Source organism: Tupaia chinensis, unplaced genomic scaffold, assembly GCF_000334495.1.
Source record: "Tupaia chinensis unplaced genomic scaffold, TupChi_1.0 Scaffold000542_1, whole genome shotgun sequence".
NCBI classification, from domain to species: Eukaryota; Metazoa; Chordata; class Mammalia; order Scandentia; family Tupaiidae; genus Tupaia; species Tupaia belangeri.
Genome location: NW_006160055.1, coordinates 3,527,635 through 3,541,662, shown reverse-complemented (window position 1 = coordinate 3,541,662; position 14,028 = coordinate 3,527,635). Strand labels below are relative to the sequence as shown.

General features: G+C 41.2%; 1 protein-coding gene across 1 annotated transcript in view; it reads right to left on the bottom strand.

Moving 5' to 3' along the window:
• FN1 (fibronectin 1) overlaps positions 1-13,247 on the bottom strand; it is a 92,156-nt gene extending 78,909 nt beyond the window's left edge. Inside the window, 7 exon segments of the mRNA XM_027775298.1 lie at positions 786-977; positions 2,964-3,116; positions 7,039-7,173; positions 8,537-8,671; positions 10,184-10,321; positions 11,738-11,866; positions 12,823-13,247. Coding sequence (XP_027631099.1) covers positions 786-977; positions 2,964-3,116; positions 7,039-7,173; positions 8,537-8,671; positions 10,184-10,321; positions 11,738-11,866; positions 12,823-12,970 — 1,030 coding nt within the window. The 5' untranslated portion in view covers positions 12,971-13,247.
• Between the last annotated feature and the right edge of the window lie 781 nt (positions 13,248-14,028).

The following is a 14,028-nucleotide window of genomic DNA, read 5'->3' as shown; positions in this document are numbered from 1 at the left end:
AAATGGAGGAGAAGGGATTACGGCATGGCCATTCCCCCTGGGGGGGTGATTTCTCACTTTCCATCTCTCTGTCTCTCTCTGTCTTTCTGGTGAGTGCATGCACCCTATAGCAAAAACCTCTCAAAAATAAATAAATTAAAAAATTAAAAAAAATAAAAAAAATTAAAAAAATTTTTAAAAATAAAAAATAAAAAATAAAACCACAATAATACAGACTAATTAAGGATACTACTCCAGGATGTTGGAAGGATATGTATGATCATATCTGTGCCTATGAATGTTGGAAGGATATGTATGATCATATCTGTGCCCATGAATACACAGCCACACACACACACACACACACACACACACACATATGGCTATTCCAGGAGGGAAGTCAAGTGTACCAATGATTACTGCTATAGCCACCGTCACATTTGTAACCTGGAAGAGATGCATTAGGTGGCTGAAAAGGTTACATCATAAAGCTCCTGAAATTTGAAATTTAGACTATAAAATTAGCATGATTAGCTATTCAGAAAGCAACCTTATGGTAAGAACATTTTAGACAAATCAAGGTAGTAGTACATAGCGGTCTGATACCCGTGACAGGACAAAACATATATAGATTAAAAAGATTGGAAGAGAACACATCAAATGCCATCCCTGATCGTTATCTTAAAATGGTAAGATCATAGGCTTTTTTCATTTGCTTTATTGTGTCACATCTTGTAAATGAATGTATTATCTTTCAAGAACTGGAAAAAGCCACCAGTACTATTATTCGAAGAGAGAATGCATACCTGTCTCCTGGCAGCTGACTCCATTGCCCAGGCAAGTGCAAAGCATTTGCTTATTTCCTTGAGTCTTCAACCACTGCATCCCCACTGAGTAGACCACACCACTGTCTGTGACACAGTGGCCATAAGGAACAGGCTGGGGGTGAGGCTGGGGCTGGTAAATGGCTGTTCGGACATCTGTGATGGAGCCAGATCCTAAGGAAGAGAAATGAAAATTACAAAACTGGATGAGAGAAGACAACTAACCACTGCTGGGTCTCATGGAGATCAGTCTAAATCCAGATAGTTACTGGAAGTAGAAAAGAACGCTCCTCCATTCTGCATCAGCTTTTGCCTTCAGCCTAAGAAATAATCTACAGGAGTCTACCCAATGGTCTCCATTTTCCAATTCATGAAGAGCTACTGGCAGCATTTCTAAATTACAGGTATTATTCTGCCATTCATCAGAGCAGGTATCTTTAACAAATCTTCACTCGTGCATGGAAGCTGTAGTCTATACTTCTACAATCCATCACACCTAATTTTCTCCCGGCCTCAGTCCTAGCCACTCTTCCTTGCTTTGTGCTTCATTCTCATTGGACAATTCCCATTGTCCCCAATGCCATGTTTTTGCCCTGTTCTCAAGCTTTTCTCTTCACCTGCAATGGTCTTCCTCACCCTTCCTTTTTTAGCAGCTTCCATAAGCTCAATGTATCTGGGCACTATTCTTTCTGGCAGTTTTTAGAAGCCCCTATCACTCTACAGCAGACTTTTCACGTGCAATTCTGAGTTCAATAAAGGGCACCATGGGCAGCCATATTGGATTCTCTGGAAGTTATACCCTCCTTCCATAATTTATTTCTCTTTGAGATTGTCTGTGATTCTTCTATGTTTTTCTAAAAACTAGTCAATCCTATTAAGACATTTGCCTTTTACTTTTCAATCTTTAGGAAATCTGTTTTCTTGAAAGCCAGAGTCCACAGCAGAGCAATCAGAACTGATACTAGAATGACTGGGAGGCAACCCAGCTTCTCCTGAGTGCTAGAACCCAAAGATACTCCACAAATTACCTCAAGGTCTAACATATTAAGGAGACATGGCACCTATTCCTATATACCCCATCTTGGGTAGAGCAGGTTCCATTTCATTTAATCCAGTATTGTTCAAGCTTTTTTGAACAATAGACCCTTTTCAGGATAGAAATAATAATAATGGAGAAAGTTCACACTTTTGATCCCTATGTTCATTTCTTCAGACTTACAAAACATCTACAATGCAAAAACCTTTTTCTCATACCAGAAATGACTAAAACTTCTTTTAAAACAAGACTTAAATGTTATGTCATTCATGATCATCTCTAGATGTCCTCCAATTTTCTTAGGTTTCGAGTGTCAAATCTTGAAGAAAAAGTACATTATTTTTATGGAATGCCAACAGTTTAATGGAGCATGGAAATCACACATAAAAGATTGTTTACACTACAGAAAGAGATGAATGCCAGGATAAGGAAGTATATTTCACTTTGGAAAAGAACAAACGTACCTTTTACCCCCTTTCCTAGCAGAAGAACCAAGAACTCATATCATTAATCATAATTCTCATTTCTTTTTAAATAACTTGAGATTCTTAAAGTATATATGTATGTGTATGTTTCTACCCATGGTAGGTTTTAAGATATTAAAGTTCTTTTAAATCTTGGTTTTGTCTCTTCAGACTTAATTTGTTTTTACTCACAGACTCATTTTCATTTTTCTCCAATGTTTAAAACTTGACATTAAAAAAGGTGTAACAATCGGAACCAGCAGTTAGCGTAATGGCTATGTCGCTGGACTCCCACGTAGTCGACAGCGGTTCGTGTCTTGGACCCGGTGGCTTAAAACTCACGCCGGGCGCGTGTGCGTGCGTGCCCAAGATCCCGAGAGGAGAATGGAGAAGGGATTGCGGCATGACCATCCCCCCTGGGGGGTGATTTCTCGCTTTCTGTCTCTATGTCTCTCTCTGTCTGTCTGGCGAGCGCACGCGCCCTCCAGTGAAAATCTCTCAAAAAAAAAAAAAAAGGTGTAACAACGAAGTCTGTAAATGCTCTCAGTCTATTAGCTGAAAAACGGCAAATCCTCCCCAAATGCTGAGAGAATAATGAATGTGCAGAAACATCTTTTGAACCACTTCCCGTTTCCGCCCCCGCTCCCCTGCGCCTCTCACCAGTCGAGGTGGTCTGCAGAGACCTCTCGCACTTCCACTCTCCTCTGCCATTGCCTGTGCAGATGCACTGGAGCAGGTTCCCTCGATTATCCTTCTTGGTCCAGGTCTCCCCAATTCTGTAGGACCGCTTAGTGTCCTGATCATTGCATCTGTCTGTGTCAGAGAGTAAACATTGAAAGATCCAATCAGGTTTGACATTGGCGATTGGTTAATTTAAGTCTAAAAAAGTAATACAGTAATTTAATGTTTGTTAACTTTTTTTTTTTTGTAATCTGCTTATATTCAGCTCTGGTGCGATAGGTATTAAACTTCTAAAAGACAGGATTACGTTTGTTAAAATGGAAAAGAATCTTTATGGTTTAGTCTAGTTTTTGTTTTCATGAGTTCATTTTTTTTGTTTTAAAGAATTTTCTTTAACTTCCTTCCTTCCTTCCTTTCTCTCTCTCTCTCTCTCTCTCTCTCTCTTTCTTTCTTTCTTTCTTTCTTTCTTCATTTGACCAGAGAGGTATAGAGTGAGAAAGAGAGAAAGAGAGAGAAAAGAGAAATGAGAAAGCAAGTCGCCTGGTCTGGAACTTGAACCATGAAGGAACATGAGGGAGTCCAGTGTCCTTAACTGCCATACCACCTGCTGGCTCCAGGTTTGTTTATTTCTTCCATGAGAGATAGAGAGGCACCAGCAACCAGGTCCTCACAGGGCAATCCCTCCCCACCCCCAGCTCTAGCCAGGCAGGATCACCAACACATGGCACGCACCTACAGGGAGACCTTGGGATGCAAACCCAGGACCTTCCAATGTGGAGCAAAGCAGTAACACTGCACCACTATGACTGGCCTGCTTTAGTCTAGTTTTAACTCTCTATTTGCCAAAAAAATTTTTTATCATCTTTCACTAATTTATTTTTCAAAATAGTTTTCACAGTGTTCCTTTGACCAAACTAGTTTAATTTTCTAGTCCTTTTCCTTCTCAGGGTCTCCTACGTGCTCTCCTCATAGTTATTGGATATGGCCTGCCTTTCAACAGGGAACTTCCTTCAGAAAACTAGAAACAATGGGGAGGCAAGCAGGTCTCAAAGAGTCTCCACCAATTGCCCCAAAGAAGCTATAAAAGAAAGCACTGACTCTTTCTTCATTTTTTTTATGTAAAAAAATCCAGGGCACTAATTAGTTCTTCGACTAAAAATTCTCTTCTCTCTCCCACCCCTAAAACACCTATTTGGAAATTACGAACAAAACAATCTCTTTTGAATGACTCAGTGTATTAAACTTTTTAATAGAAAAAGGGGATTATCAATGTAAAAATGATACTTGGTAATAAAATTACCATTAGTCTATGTGATCATTCACTTGGCAAAGAGATTGTCTAAATTATAATTCAGTTTTGCTCAAATGCTACAATCAGATGATCTGATTTGTTTGCGACTCAATATCACTGCAACTACTGGGCTAGAAGGAAAAAAAATTAGACCGTTGACGTTGGTTCACACAGATTCACCTCCACAGGAATGGAGATTTGAATGAAGGTTATCGCGGCTGGTTAGAGCTTTCCTCCAAATAACAGGCTGCAAGTACTACCGTCTCCTGACCTCCATAGCACTAGTTTTAGTATCTCTTGAAACCCTTAACAATGTGTTTTGTGGATAATAAATATATAGACGAGTTTCTCATCTTCCTGACCTACTAAGTGCTCTTTAAAGGTTGGGCTAATGTGAAATTCATATTTGCACCCACATACACCTTATTCAAAAAGTAAGTGGAATATATTATTTTTTCTTCAAGAAACTCTCCCTAACTTGCCATTAAAAGAGTTTCTAGTGGGACCAGCAGTTAGTGTAATGGCTATGTGGCTGAACTCCCATGTAATCGACTGCGGTTCACGTCCCGGACCCGGTGGCTTAAAATTCATGCCAGGCGCATGTGTGTGCGTGCCCAAGATCCTGAGAGGAGAATGGAGGAGAAGGGCTTGCGGCATGGCAATCACCCCCCGGGGAGGTGATTTCTTGCTTTCTGTCTCTCTGTCTCTCTCTGTCTGGAGAGCGCACGCGCCCTATAGCAAAATCATCTCCAAAAAGAAAAAAAGTCCTATGGGACCAGAAGTTAGCGTAATGGCTATGTCACTGGACTCCCATGTAGTTGACTGTGGTTTGCGTCCTGGACCTGGTGGCTTAAAACTCACGCCGGGTGCATGTGCATGTGCATGCGTGCCCAAGATCCCAAGAGGAGAATGGAGAAGGGATTGTGGTGTGGCCATCTCCCCTGGAGGGTGATTTCTCACTTTCTGTCTCTCTGTCTCTCTCTGTCTGTGTCTGGCGAGAGCTTGCGCCCTATGGCAAAAACCTCTCCAAAAAAAAGAAGAAAAGAAGAGTTTCTAAATAATAAATAAGTGTTTGAATAAGATATCTGATTTATCGTAAGTTAGAATATTGCCACAAAGGTCTTAGAAGTCTGATGATTATAATCACATTTTAAATGCAAAAGATCTCATAAACCAGCAAATTTCTAGGAGTGATTTGGTCAGAATTGTTATTACTTGCCATGACATTTTTTTTTCATTAGCAAATAATTGGAATTTGGATGATGACTTTTAAGATAGTTAAATATTTAAGCTAGATAAACAACATAGATTCGAAATATTTAGATTTGATTTTAAATGTATTTATCACACCAAAATTAATTGGCTCTAAAGATCTACAGCATACTTCTAGAGGTACAGGTGATGCGTCCATTGCCTTCTCCCAACAAGTGCAGTCCACCATCATCCAGCAAACTCTAAAGTTAATGTTAGTTTGAAATTTCAAAAAAGGAAACTTAAGACTCTAAGGTAACAAGTAAGACCTCAATATAATCTTAGGATTGGCAGGTGGCATGGTGGTTAAAGGCAATGAACTCCCACTTGGCCAACCATGATTTGAGTCCCAGACCTGGAGGCTTGCTTTCTCGCTTCCTCACCTTCTCTCTCTCTCTCTCTCTTTCTCTCTCTCTCTCTCTTTTTCTCTTTCTCTCTCTCTTTGTCCCTCTCTGGTCAAGTTAAAATAAAATAAATAAAGTTAAATAAAATCATTCTTTTAATAAAGATAATCTTAGAAGGAGTAGTAAAGATGGCTGGGGTCTATTTCTTTACAGCATTAATAAGAAGCTTTAGGTAAGAGACACTGTGTGTTTAGAAGCTTTAGATAAAAGACATTATATCCTTAACTCCAAAGTAGATGAATAATTTTAACCTATGGGATAAGTACTTATTATTTTCCTCAACTTTGCTTATGAATATGCCTTAAATTTCAAGTACAGAAGGAAACCCGACCTTTAGAGCTTTGTTCAATTACATGGCAATAGCATCCATGTACCAAAAGATGCATATGTATGTTACTTTAATAATTTCTTTGTTCCTAATACTTCAAATCTATCTCAATGATAATTTATGTTAAACATTGGCAACTAATCTTTAGGTTCATGACATATTTGGCATTTGAATAAATATTAAGGTTCTTTCTCAGTAATTGACAGCTTTTTTGAACTATTTGCTTTTTCTATTTATTTAGTCTTTTCTCAAGAGGCAGAGTAAGCTGGTTATGGAGGATTTTTTTTTTTTTGACATACAAAAGTTACCAAAGCAGGTTGGTGTACTGGGTATGTCCTAAGTTGCGTACTACTATAACTCTTCCTAGAAATCCAGAAAACAACACACAGCCTAATCTCTAAGGCAAAGATCTAAAATATACTGGGACCAGCAGGTGGCATGGTGGTTAAGGATGCTGGACTCCCACATGTCCAACCGCAGTTTGAGTCCCAGACCTGGCAGCTTGCTTTCTCACTTTCTCTCTCTTGCTCTCTCTCTCTCTCTCTTGCTCTGACCCTCTCTGGTCAAATTAAAAAAGAAAGAAAGAAAGAAAGAAAGAAAGAAAGAAAGAAAGAAAGAAAGAAAGAAAGAAAGAAAGAAAGGAAGGAAGGAAAGAGAGAGAGAGAGAGAGAGAAAGATAGATAGAGAGAGAGAGAGAGAAAGAAAGAAAGAAAGAAAGAACAAAGAAAAGTTAAATAATCATTAAAAAAGGTTATTTAAAAAAATATATCTAAAACATACTTCTAGAGGTACAGGTGATGCGTCCGTTGCCTTCTCCCAGACAAGTACAGTCCACCATCATCCAACCTTGATAAGGCTTTTCCCAAGTTTCCCCAACAACGTAGGATGTCCCGGCACCATGGTCAAAACATTTTTTTTTTTTGAAATTTAAATGAAAAACAGGAAAAGAACAAAGAAAGTTACTTTGAATTGTGTGGTCTCCCTATAATTGAAAGTGTAGCATGTAAGCAAAAATCCAGCCACATTTTTTTTAAGTGGCACTGTGTTCAGAAAGAAAGGCACGCCCTGCAGCTAAGCACACAGCAAGAAGCCAAAGCAAAAGAAATCTCAAGCCAAGTGGGCAGGCAGAAATTCTGTTCTAATAAGCACCCAAACTGCATAGTTTCAGCTAGTTCAAACTTCCCACCAATATTCTAAGTGAAAGGAACCTAGATATGGATCTAGTCTGTGGGAAACTACACAGGCAAAATTCTTATCTTAATTATATGACCAGTTATGAATTATGAATGGCCTACATTAAATGAGAAGTTATTTAAAATTTGGATTTCTGGGCTGGCCCAGAGCCTAATGGTTAAGGGGGTTGGACTCCACATGACTGACTGCAGTTTGAATCCTAGCCCAGGCAGCTTGAAAAACATGCCAAATACATGTATGTGTGTGTCCCAAATCCCCACAGGATGGAAAAATGGAGAAGAGCTTGCGGCAACATGACCACACCCCATAGGGGGTACACTCTCCCTCACTCTCTGTTTTGCTACTGCGAGTACATGGACCTTCTGGCAATGAAAAAAAACAGGTTTGGATTTCTGTAAAGTCAAAGATAAAATAGAAATCTGTGAATTACAGATCAGTAAGTAAACAGCAAAATTCATGGCCAGAAACTTTTGGACTTATATCTAGAGTTCAACTGAGAATTGAGTCCCAAAGAAGCTGAACAATTTTTATTCTGAAAAGAAAAGGTCAAAGGGTGACAGAGCACATGCCATTTTGTTACCGTCAAGGGCATTACAACCAAAAAAAATGTATCAAATGTGTCATTTTTGTTTTCATTAGATAATTTCTACCTTGACTAAGGAGGAATCTGAGATCAGATATTAGGTGGGGGGGGGGGAACAGACTTGTTCCTAAATTTTTCAACTCTATTTTATATTTATGAAACAAAATTAAGACTTCCACATATGATTAGTACTTTTGATTCCTTTGAGATTTTGTTCATGTAACATTTCATTACTGGGGGGGGGGGGGGGAACAGACTTGTTAGTAAATTTTTCAACTCTATTTTATATTTATGAAACAAAATTAAGACTTCCACATATGATTAGTACTTTTGATTCCTTTGAGATTTTGTTCATGTAACATTTCATTACTGGCAATCAAATTCCCATTTCTTTTATTTTTTTAATTGAAATTCGAATTGCATGTCCACGTGAATGTGCTTTTGGTTCAAGACAATATTACAGTATTGCACCCCACTTCCTATTCATCCCTAAGAGTCACACACCTATGGGCTTGCAGGTCCATTCTCCTTTCCCGTTACCAAGACACACACACTCTAACATGTAACCACCAGTCTCATGTGGTCTCCTCCAGGTGTCTCCGATCTTGTAGGACTGACCCCCTTCATGGCAGCGGTCTGTTTAAGATACAAAGCAAAGGTCGGTCAGGGGAGAGTGGGAAAAGAATTTTTAAAAAAAAAGTCATTCTCCACCCAGGGAAGGTATTTAGGCTGGCTGAAGTAGAACAGCTTCCCCCACAGAGATAGGGGAAAGTGGTCACCTTGGGTAGCCACAATTAAATGCCTTGTTTAAAACACAATGGGAAACCACAGCGAAATTTGAATAGCAAAGGGGCCATAAATCCTACTTCCCCAGAGAGATCACAAGAAATTGGGTCCTCAGCAGAAACAAAGGCTAGAGGCATGGCCTCTACTCATCACAGCAGGCTAGCCTGAGGCCAATTCAGTGAAAAGGCCAGAGCTTTCCAGATTTTAGGCTTAGGGAGAGCCTGCATGTTACCCTAAGATAGAAATGTCATTTCTGTGGAAAGCAAACAGACATATGCATAGAAAGTGTGGAAATCCTGGTACTTTTCTAGACTGTTAAACTCCATGTCACAACCAAAGGCTGAACTGTCCATTAAATTGTAAATAATATGGACTATTGACTTTGGAGAGCTGCATCTAAACGTAGATAAACCCAAAAATTAAATACCGGTTAGGTTGATTGAGCCTATTAGGTTGATTGAGCCTATTCACAAGGGGCTGACTTGTACTTTGGAGAGAAGCCTTTAGGATGACTTATATTTAGAGGAAGGATTAAAAAAAGATAATATGAACAGAATCTATTGGTAACCCAGTGAATCATACTGGAAAGACTGTCTTAGCTAAATTAGAATGGAATAGAGGCAGCCCAGACCCTATAGTTTCTTGGGAATACTGTTGGGCTTATCATTCCGTATTATCCCTCAGAAGAGGGGAAACTTCCTGTGTAAAACCTATTGGTTACAAAGAAACCAGGCTGTTTTTGGTGAGCTATAAGAGGTCTCCACATTGCAAACAAGAGTAGACACACATGACTGATTCAGTCTTCCTGAAAGTCTCCCAAGTCACTGAAGATAAACACTTGATTAGTCTGGCTTGAAGATGCCAGGTAATTTAAAATAGGCAACTCCCTTAAGCATGTCTTGCTGAAATGGAATTCAAGAGAGGTACTTAGTTACCCTTATGCATATATACACACACTAAAAAAATCTACACCCATTATACACTGATTCCATCTGTGTTCTGACCCATCTTTCAAAAGCACAGGAACCAGCTGGGTGACCACATAAGAGTATCTGATCACTCGGTCAGCAGGTAGAATGGTGGTTAAGGGTGCTGGATTCCCATGTGGCCAACCATGGTTCAAGTCCTGAATCTGACAGCTTGTTTTCTTGCTTTCTGTCTCTCTCTGGTCAAATTTAAAAAATTTAAAAATCAAATGGAATTAAACAAATAAATAATTCTTAAAAAAAAAAAAAAAGAGTACCTGATCACCAGGGGTAAATCCTGAAGTTAGCAATAGACAGTCATGAAAAACAGAAAATGACAATAGAAAATTTCACATTTATAGTATTGTAGTGTCCTTGAACAGAATGTTTTCCTTACTTGCAATAGTGCAGCTTATTCTCCCTCGCCCAGCTCCAATGCAGGTACAGTCCCAGATCATGGAGTCTTTAGGACGCTCGTAAGTGTCGCCCACTCGGTAAGTGTTCCCAGTATACTTGTCAAAACAAGTCTCTTCGGCTGAGGAGAGAAGGCAAATCTATGTGAGCCTCACATACGAAAAAACTTTTCTAATCCACTAATCCCCTCCAAATGTAAACTCACTTTTTCATATTATGAGTAGTACGGTATAACTAAAAGTATAAAATAAAGCAAGAAATAGATTTTTACCCTAGCCCCTAGTAAGGCCACAGGTTTTGACCTTGACAAGTTCTCAAATTTTCTGTAAATTAATTTCTATTATAAAGAATTCTCAGGCCTTAAGTACTACATAGAAAGTACTACTTGATTACTGGCAAGATTGCGAAGGAAGGGTTTCAAATTCCAATTTCGGACTCAGAAACTCAAACCAAGGTCCACATAAAAAGCGAATAGTTGGGTTGGCCTGCTGTCTAACGGTTAAGAGAGCAAAGCCCACATGGCTGACTGCAAGTGTATGAGTTTGTGTGTGTGTACACGCGTGCACATGTGCCCAAATCCTAACAGGATAGATAAATGGAAGGGAAGGGACTATAATGGGACCACATCCCATTGAAGGGAGGTGCTTTTCCTCTCTCTTTGTCTCTCTCTCTTTCCGGCAGGCACAGGTACCCTCCAGCAATTAAAAAAAAAAAGGAAACCTAAAAATTCCTTCCTGCCTCCCACTAGGCACTGACACTTGTTAATCCTGTTTCATTTTAGCCCCATCAGTGCTACTCTGACCCAGTTGCTATAATTTACAAGAAACATATCAATGGTCATAAAAGAATTAAAACTTTAAAGTGGTTAGTGGTTCGCTGTTAATTGCAGCTGACAAATCGACTGACAATTACAGTGCCCAAAGTATTTTCTGGCCCATGGTCTCATCTCACAGTCATTTGAGATGACTTTCTAATAAATTAAAATTTTATAAGATTTTTTTATGAGAGACCCAAAAAATCTTTCATTTTTTTTCATCAAAACTTTTCAGATAGTAAAACAAAAAGCAAAGTTGGAGCTAATTTGGGGTAGATCTGTTTGTTTTAAGGGTAGGAGTAGCATATGAAAGCAAATAAAAATGGTTATTAACTGTTTATAAAGAGAAAATGACAGGTCATCTATGAGAAAAATGATTTTGTGCATTTTTACTTACTACAGCTCAGTTTAACTAACAAGCACTGTTTCATCTATTAAAAGGTACTAACTACTAGGACCAGCAGTTGGCGTAATGGCCATGTCACTAGATTCCCATGTAGTTAACTGCAGTTCTAGTCACGGACATGGTGGCTTAAACTCACACAGGGCGCGTGTCTGTGCCCAAGATCCAGAGAGGAGAATGGAGAAGGGATTGTGGCGTGGCCATCCCCCCTGGGGGGTGATTTCTCGCTTTCTGTCTCTCTGGTGAGCCCATGGTCTTTATAGCAAAATCTTCTCCAATACATGAAGTACTACCTACCATACCAGGCTAGCCACACTTACGTTCAGGTTTACTCTCGCAGTTGAAACCTCGGCTCCCTCCATAACAGGTACACACCAGGGCATTGCCTAGATAGGTGCGCTCCCATTGTTGGTTTATCTGGTAGTGTTTCCCATTGTCATAACAACCAGCTGTAAGTAATCGAAGGAAAAAGTGATTATAGTTCCATCCCTCCTTTTTTATTTTCCCAAATTATGTCATTTACTTACACAACTGAACTGATCAGCTTGAGCATCAAACACAGAAAAGTTAACCATCAGAACACCAGGCGAATTAAATACAATATTCTATTAAAATGTAGATACAGAAACCAGCTACCCGGAGAATTAACCACAATTTGTACACATAGATATTTAGATATTCTTTTTCTGTTTGTTTCTTTTAAGTTAGCTAAATGTTATACTATGATGTCATTTCCATCTGGCCAGTGGTCTACATAAAAAAAAAAAAAAAAAGGTGGAAACATTTTGAGAAGCAGATTATTGAAATTGCAGTTTAAAGGATGTAAGAAACTTTTAGTGCTCTTTTGGAGTAATAAGTCAGGAAAGGCAACTTCAAGCAGTTTCCTTTAGCCAAGCCAAAGGGAGGGTGTGTCTCGGAAAACTGAAGGAGGAATTCCATCTCTGTCCGTGGTGAAGTATATTGAAGCTCTTTAGCCAATTACATCTCTTTCAAGTTAGTGGGCAACAACATAGCTATTTGGGGGCTCTTCACGCCCCTATTCTGAAAATATTTAACGAATTATTTCCTAACACAGAAAATGGGGAGGAGTAAAGAGCAAACTAATCCCAGATGGAAAATGTATAGGCATGCGTCATTTCTCTCTTAAAGTCCATTCGGATTCATTCATGGAAGGAGGACCCCGAGCCATGGGGACGTGGCAGAGCCGTGGCCTTCCAACGCCTTATCTTATCTTTGGCCCTCCGAGCCAGCCGGCTCAAACCAAGAGCCTTTTGTGTCCACAGCGGGTTTCTCTCCACAAAGCGCGCACACGCGCGCGCGCCCTCGGAAAACTTCAGCCCAAACTTTGGAGGCTTTACGGTCCCATCCCTGCGACAGCCTATTTCAGCCCGCGGGCAGTACTTACGCTTGCTTTGACTGACAGCCACCGGGGACTGAGGCTGAACGATTTGCTGGGCCTGCCTCTTGCTCTTCGAGGCTCCGGTGGAGTGCACCGCTGTCCCCAGGCACAGCACTGCCAGCAGCAGCGGCCCGGGCCCCGGACCCCTGAGCATCTTGAGCCGGTGGAGGGAGAGACGCCCTCACCAGGAGGCAAGTTGTCACCAAGTTTGGTTCCCTTCGCAACCTGCGGGAAAGATCTCTTCTAATGCCTACAGGGGCTTGACACCTTCAAGAAGGTGGGGGACCAGAGAGTGGGGAGAGGCCCGGGTAGCGGGTCAGGGGGGACAGGAAGGGGAGAGAAGTTGTGCCTGTAGGTCCCCGCTCCCCTGCTCGCGCCCCGAACTCCCTCTTCTTCCCCTGGGCCGTGCAGCCGGCGCGAGCGGCCGAGCCCTGAAACCCGGGGTTTATATGGGACGGTCCCCTCCCGCCCCCTGCGAAGCCCTGGGCTCAGGGGAGGAGGGACCCGCCGACTCCCCCAACCCGCTCCGCGGCCGCCGCCGCCGACCGCAAGCCGATTGGCCGGGGCCCCCGGCGACGTCACGGGGTCTGTGGGTTCGCCGCGAACAAAAGAGATGCTGATCGCCCGCCAGGACTGGGACCGGAGAACTTTTTTTTCGGTTTTCTTTGCGCTCGTCAAACTTTTGGGGGCACGGGGGGAGGGATGGGAAGCAGCTACGAAGGGGTGGACTGGGAGGAAAGGGCGTGGCTGGAGCTGTGTGAAGAGAAGGGGTCGCGAGGTTTCCCTCGCTTCCCTTGCTTTTTCTTTTCTTTCTTTTTTTTTTTTTTTTTTTTTTTTTGTGGGGGTGGGATAGGGTGGTGGTGTTTGAGGACATTGCGTCACCTCTGGAAAAAAAAAATTCTGTTCACTGGAGTGTATTTTGTGGGGAGGAAAAAACCATAAAGTAGCCACCACCTTGCAGCTGTAGGAATCCAGACTTTGCAGCCCCAGGGCGGGGCTGTCTTTTCTCCTGTTCCGTTTCTTTGCTGTACTGTGCATTGACTTTGGGACTCTCTTTCTTTGCCTTCACAGCTTCGTGTTCAAACTCCTCTACCCGGTACCTGCCTGGTTCGGATCAAGGCTAGCAGGGGAGGGGGAGCGAAGGGGAAAGCGATTTCTTAAGTTCCAGGAGTTCTGTGGGGTTCCTTGCGGATCTGGGGGACATTCAGAGAA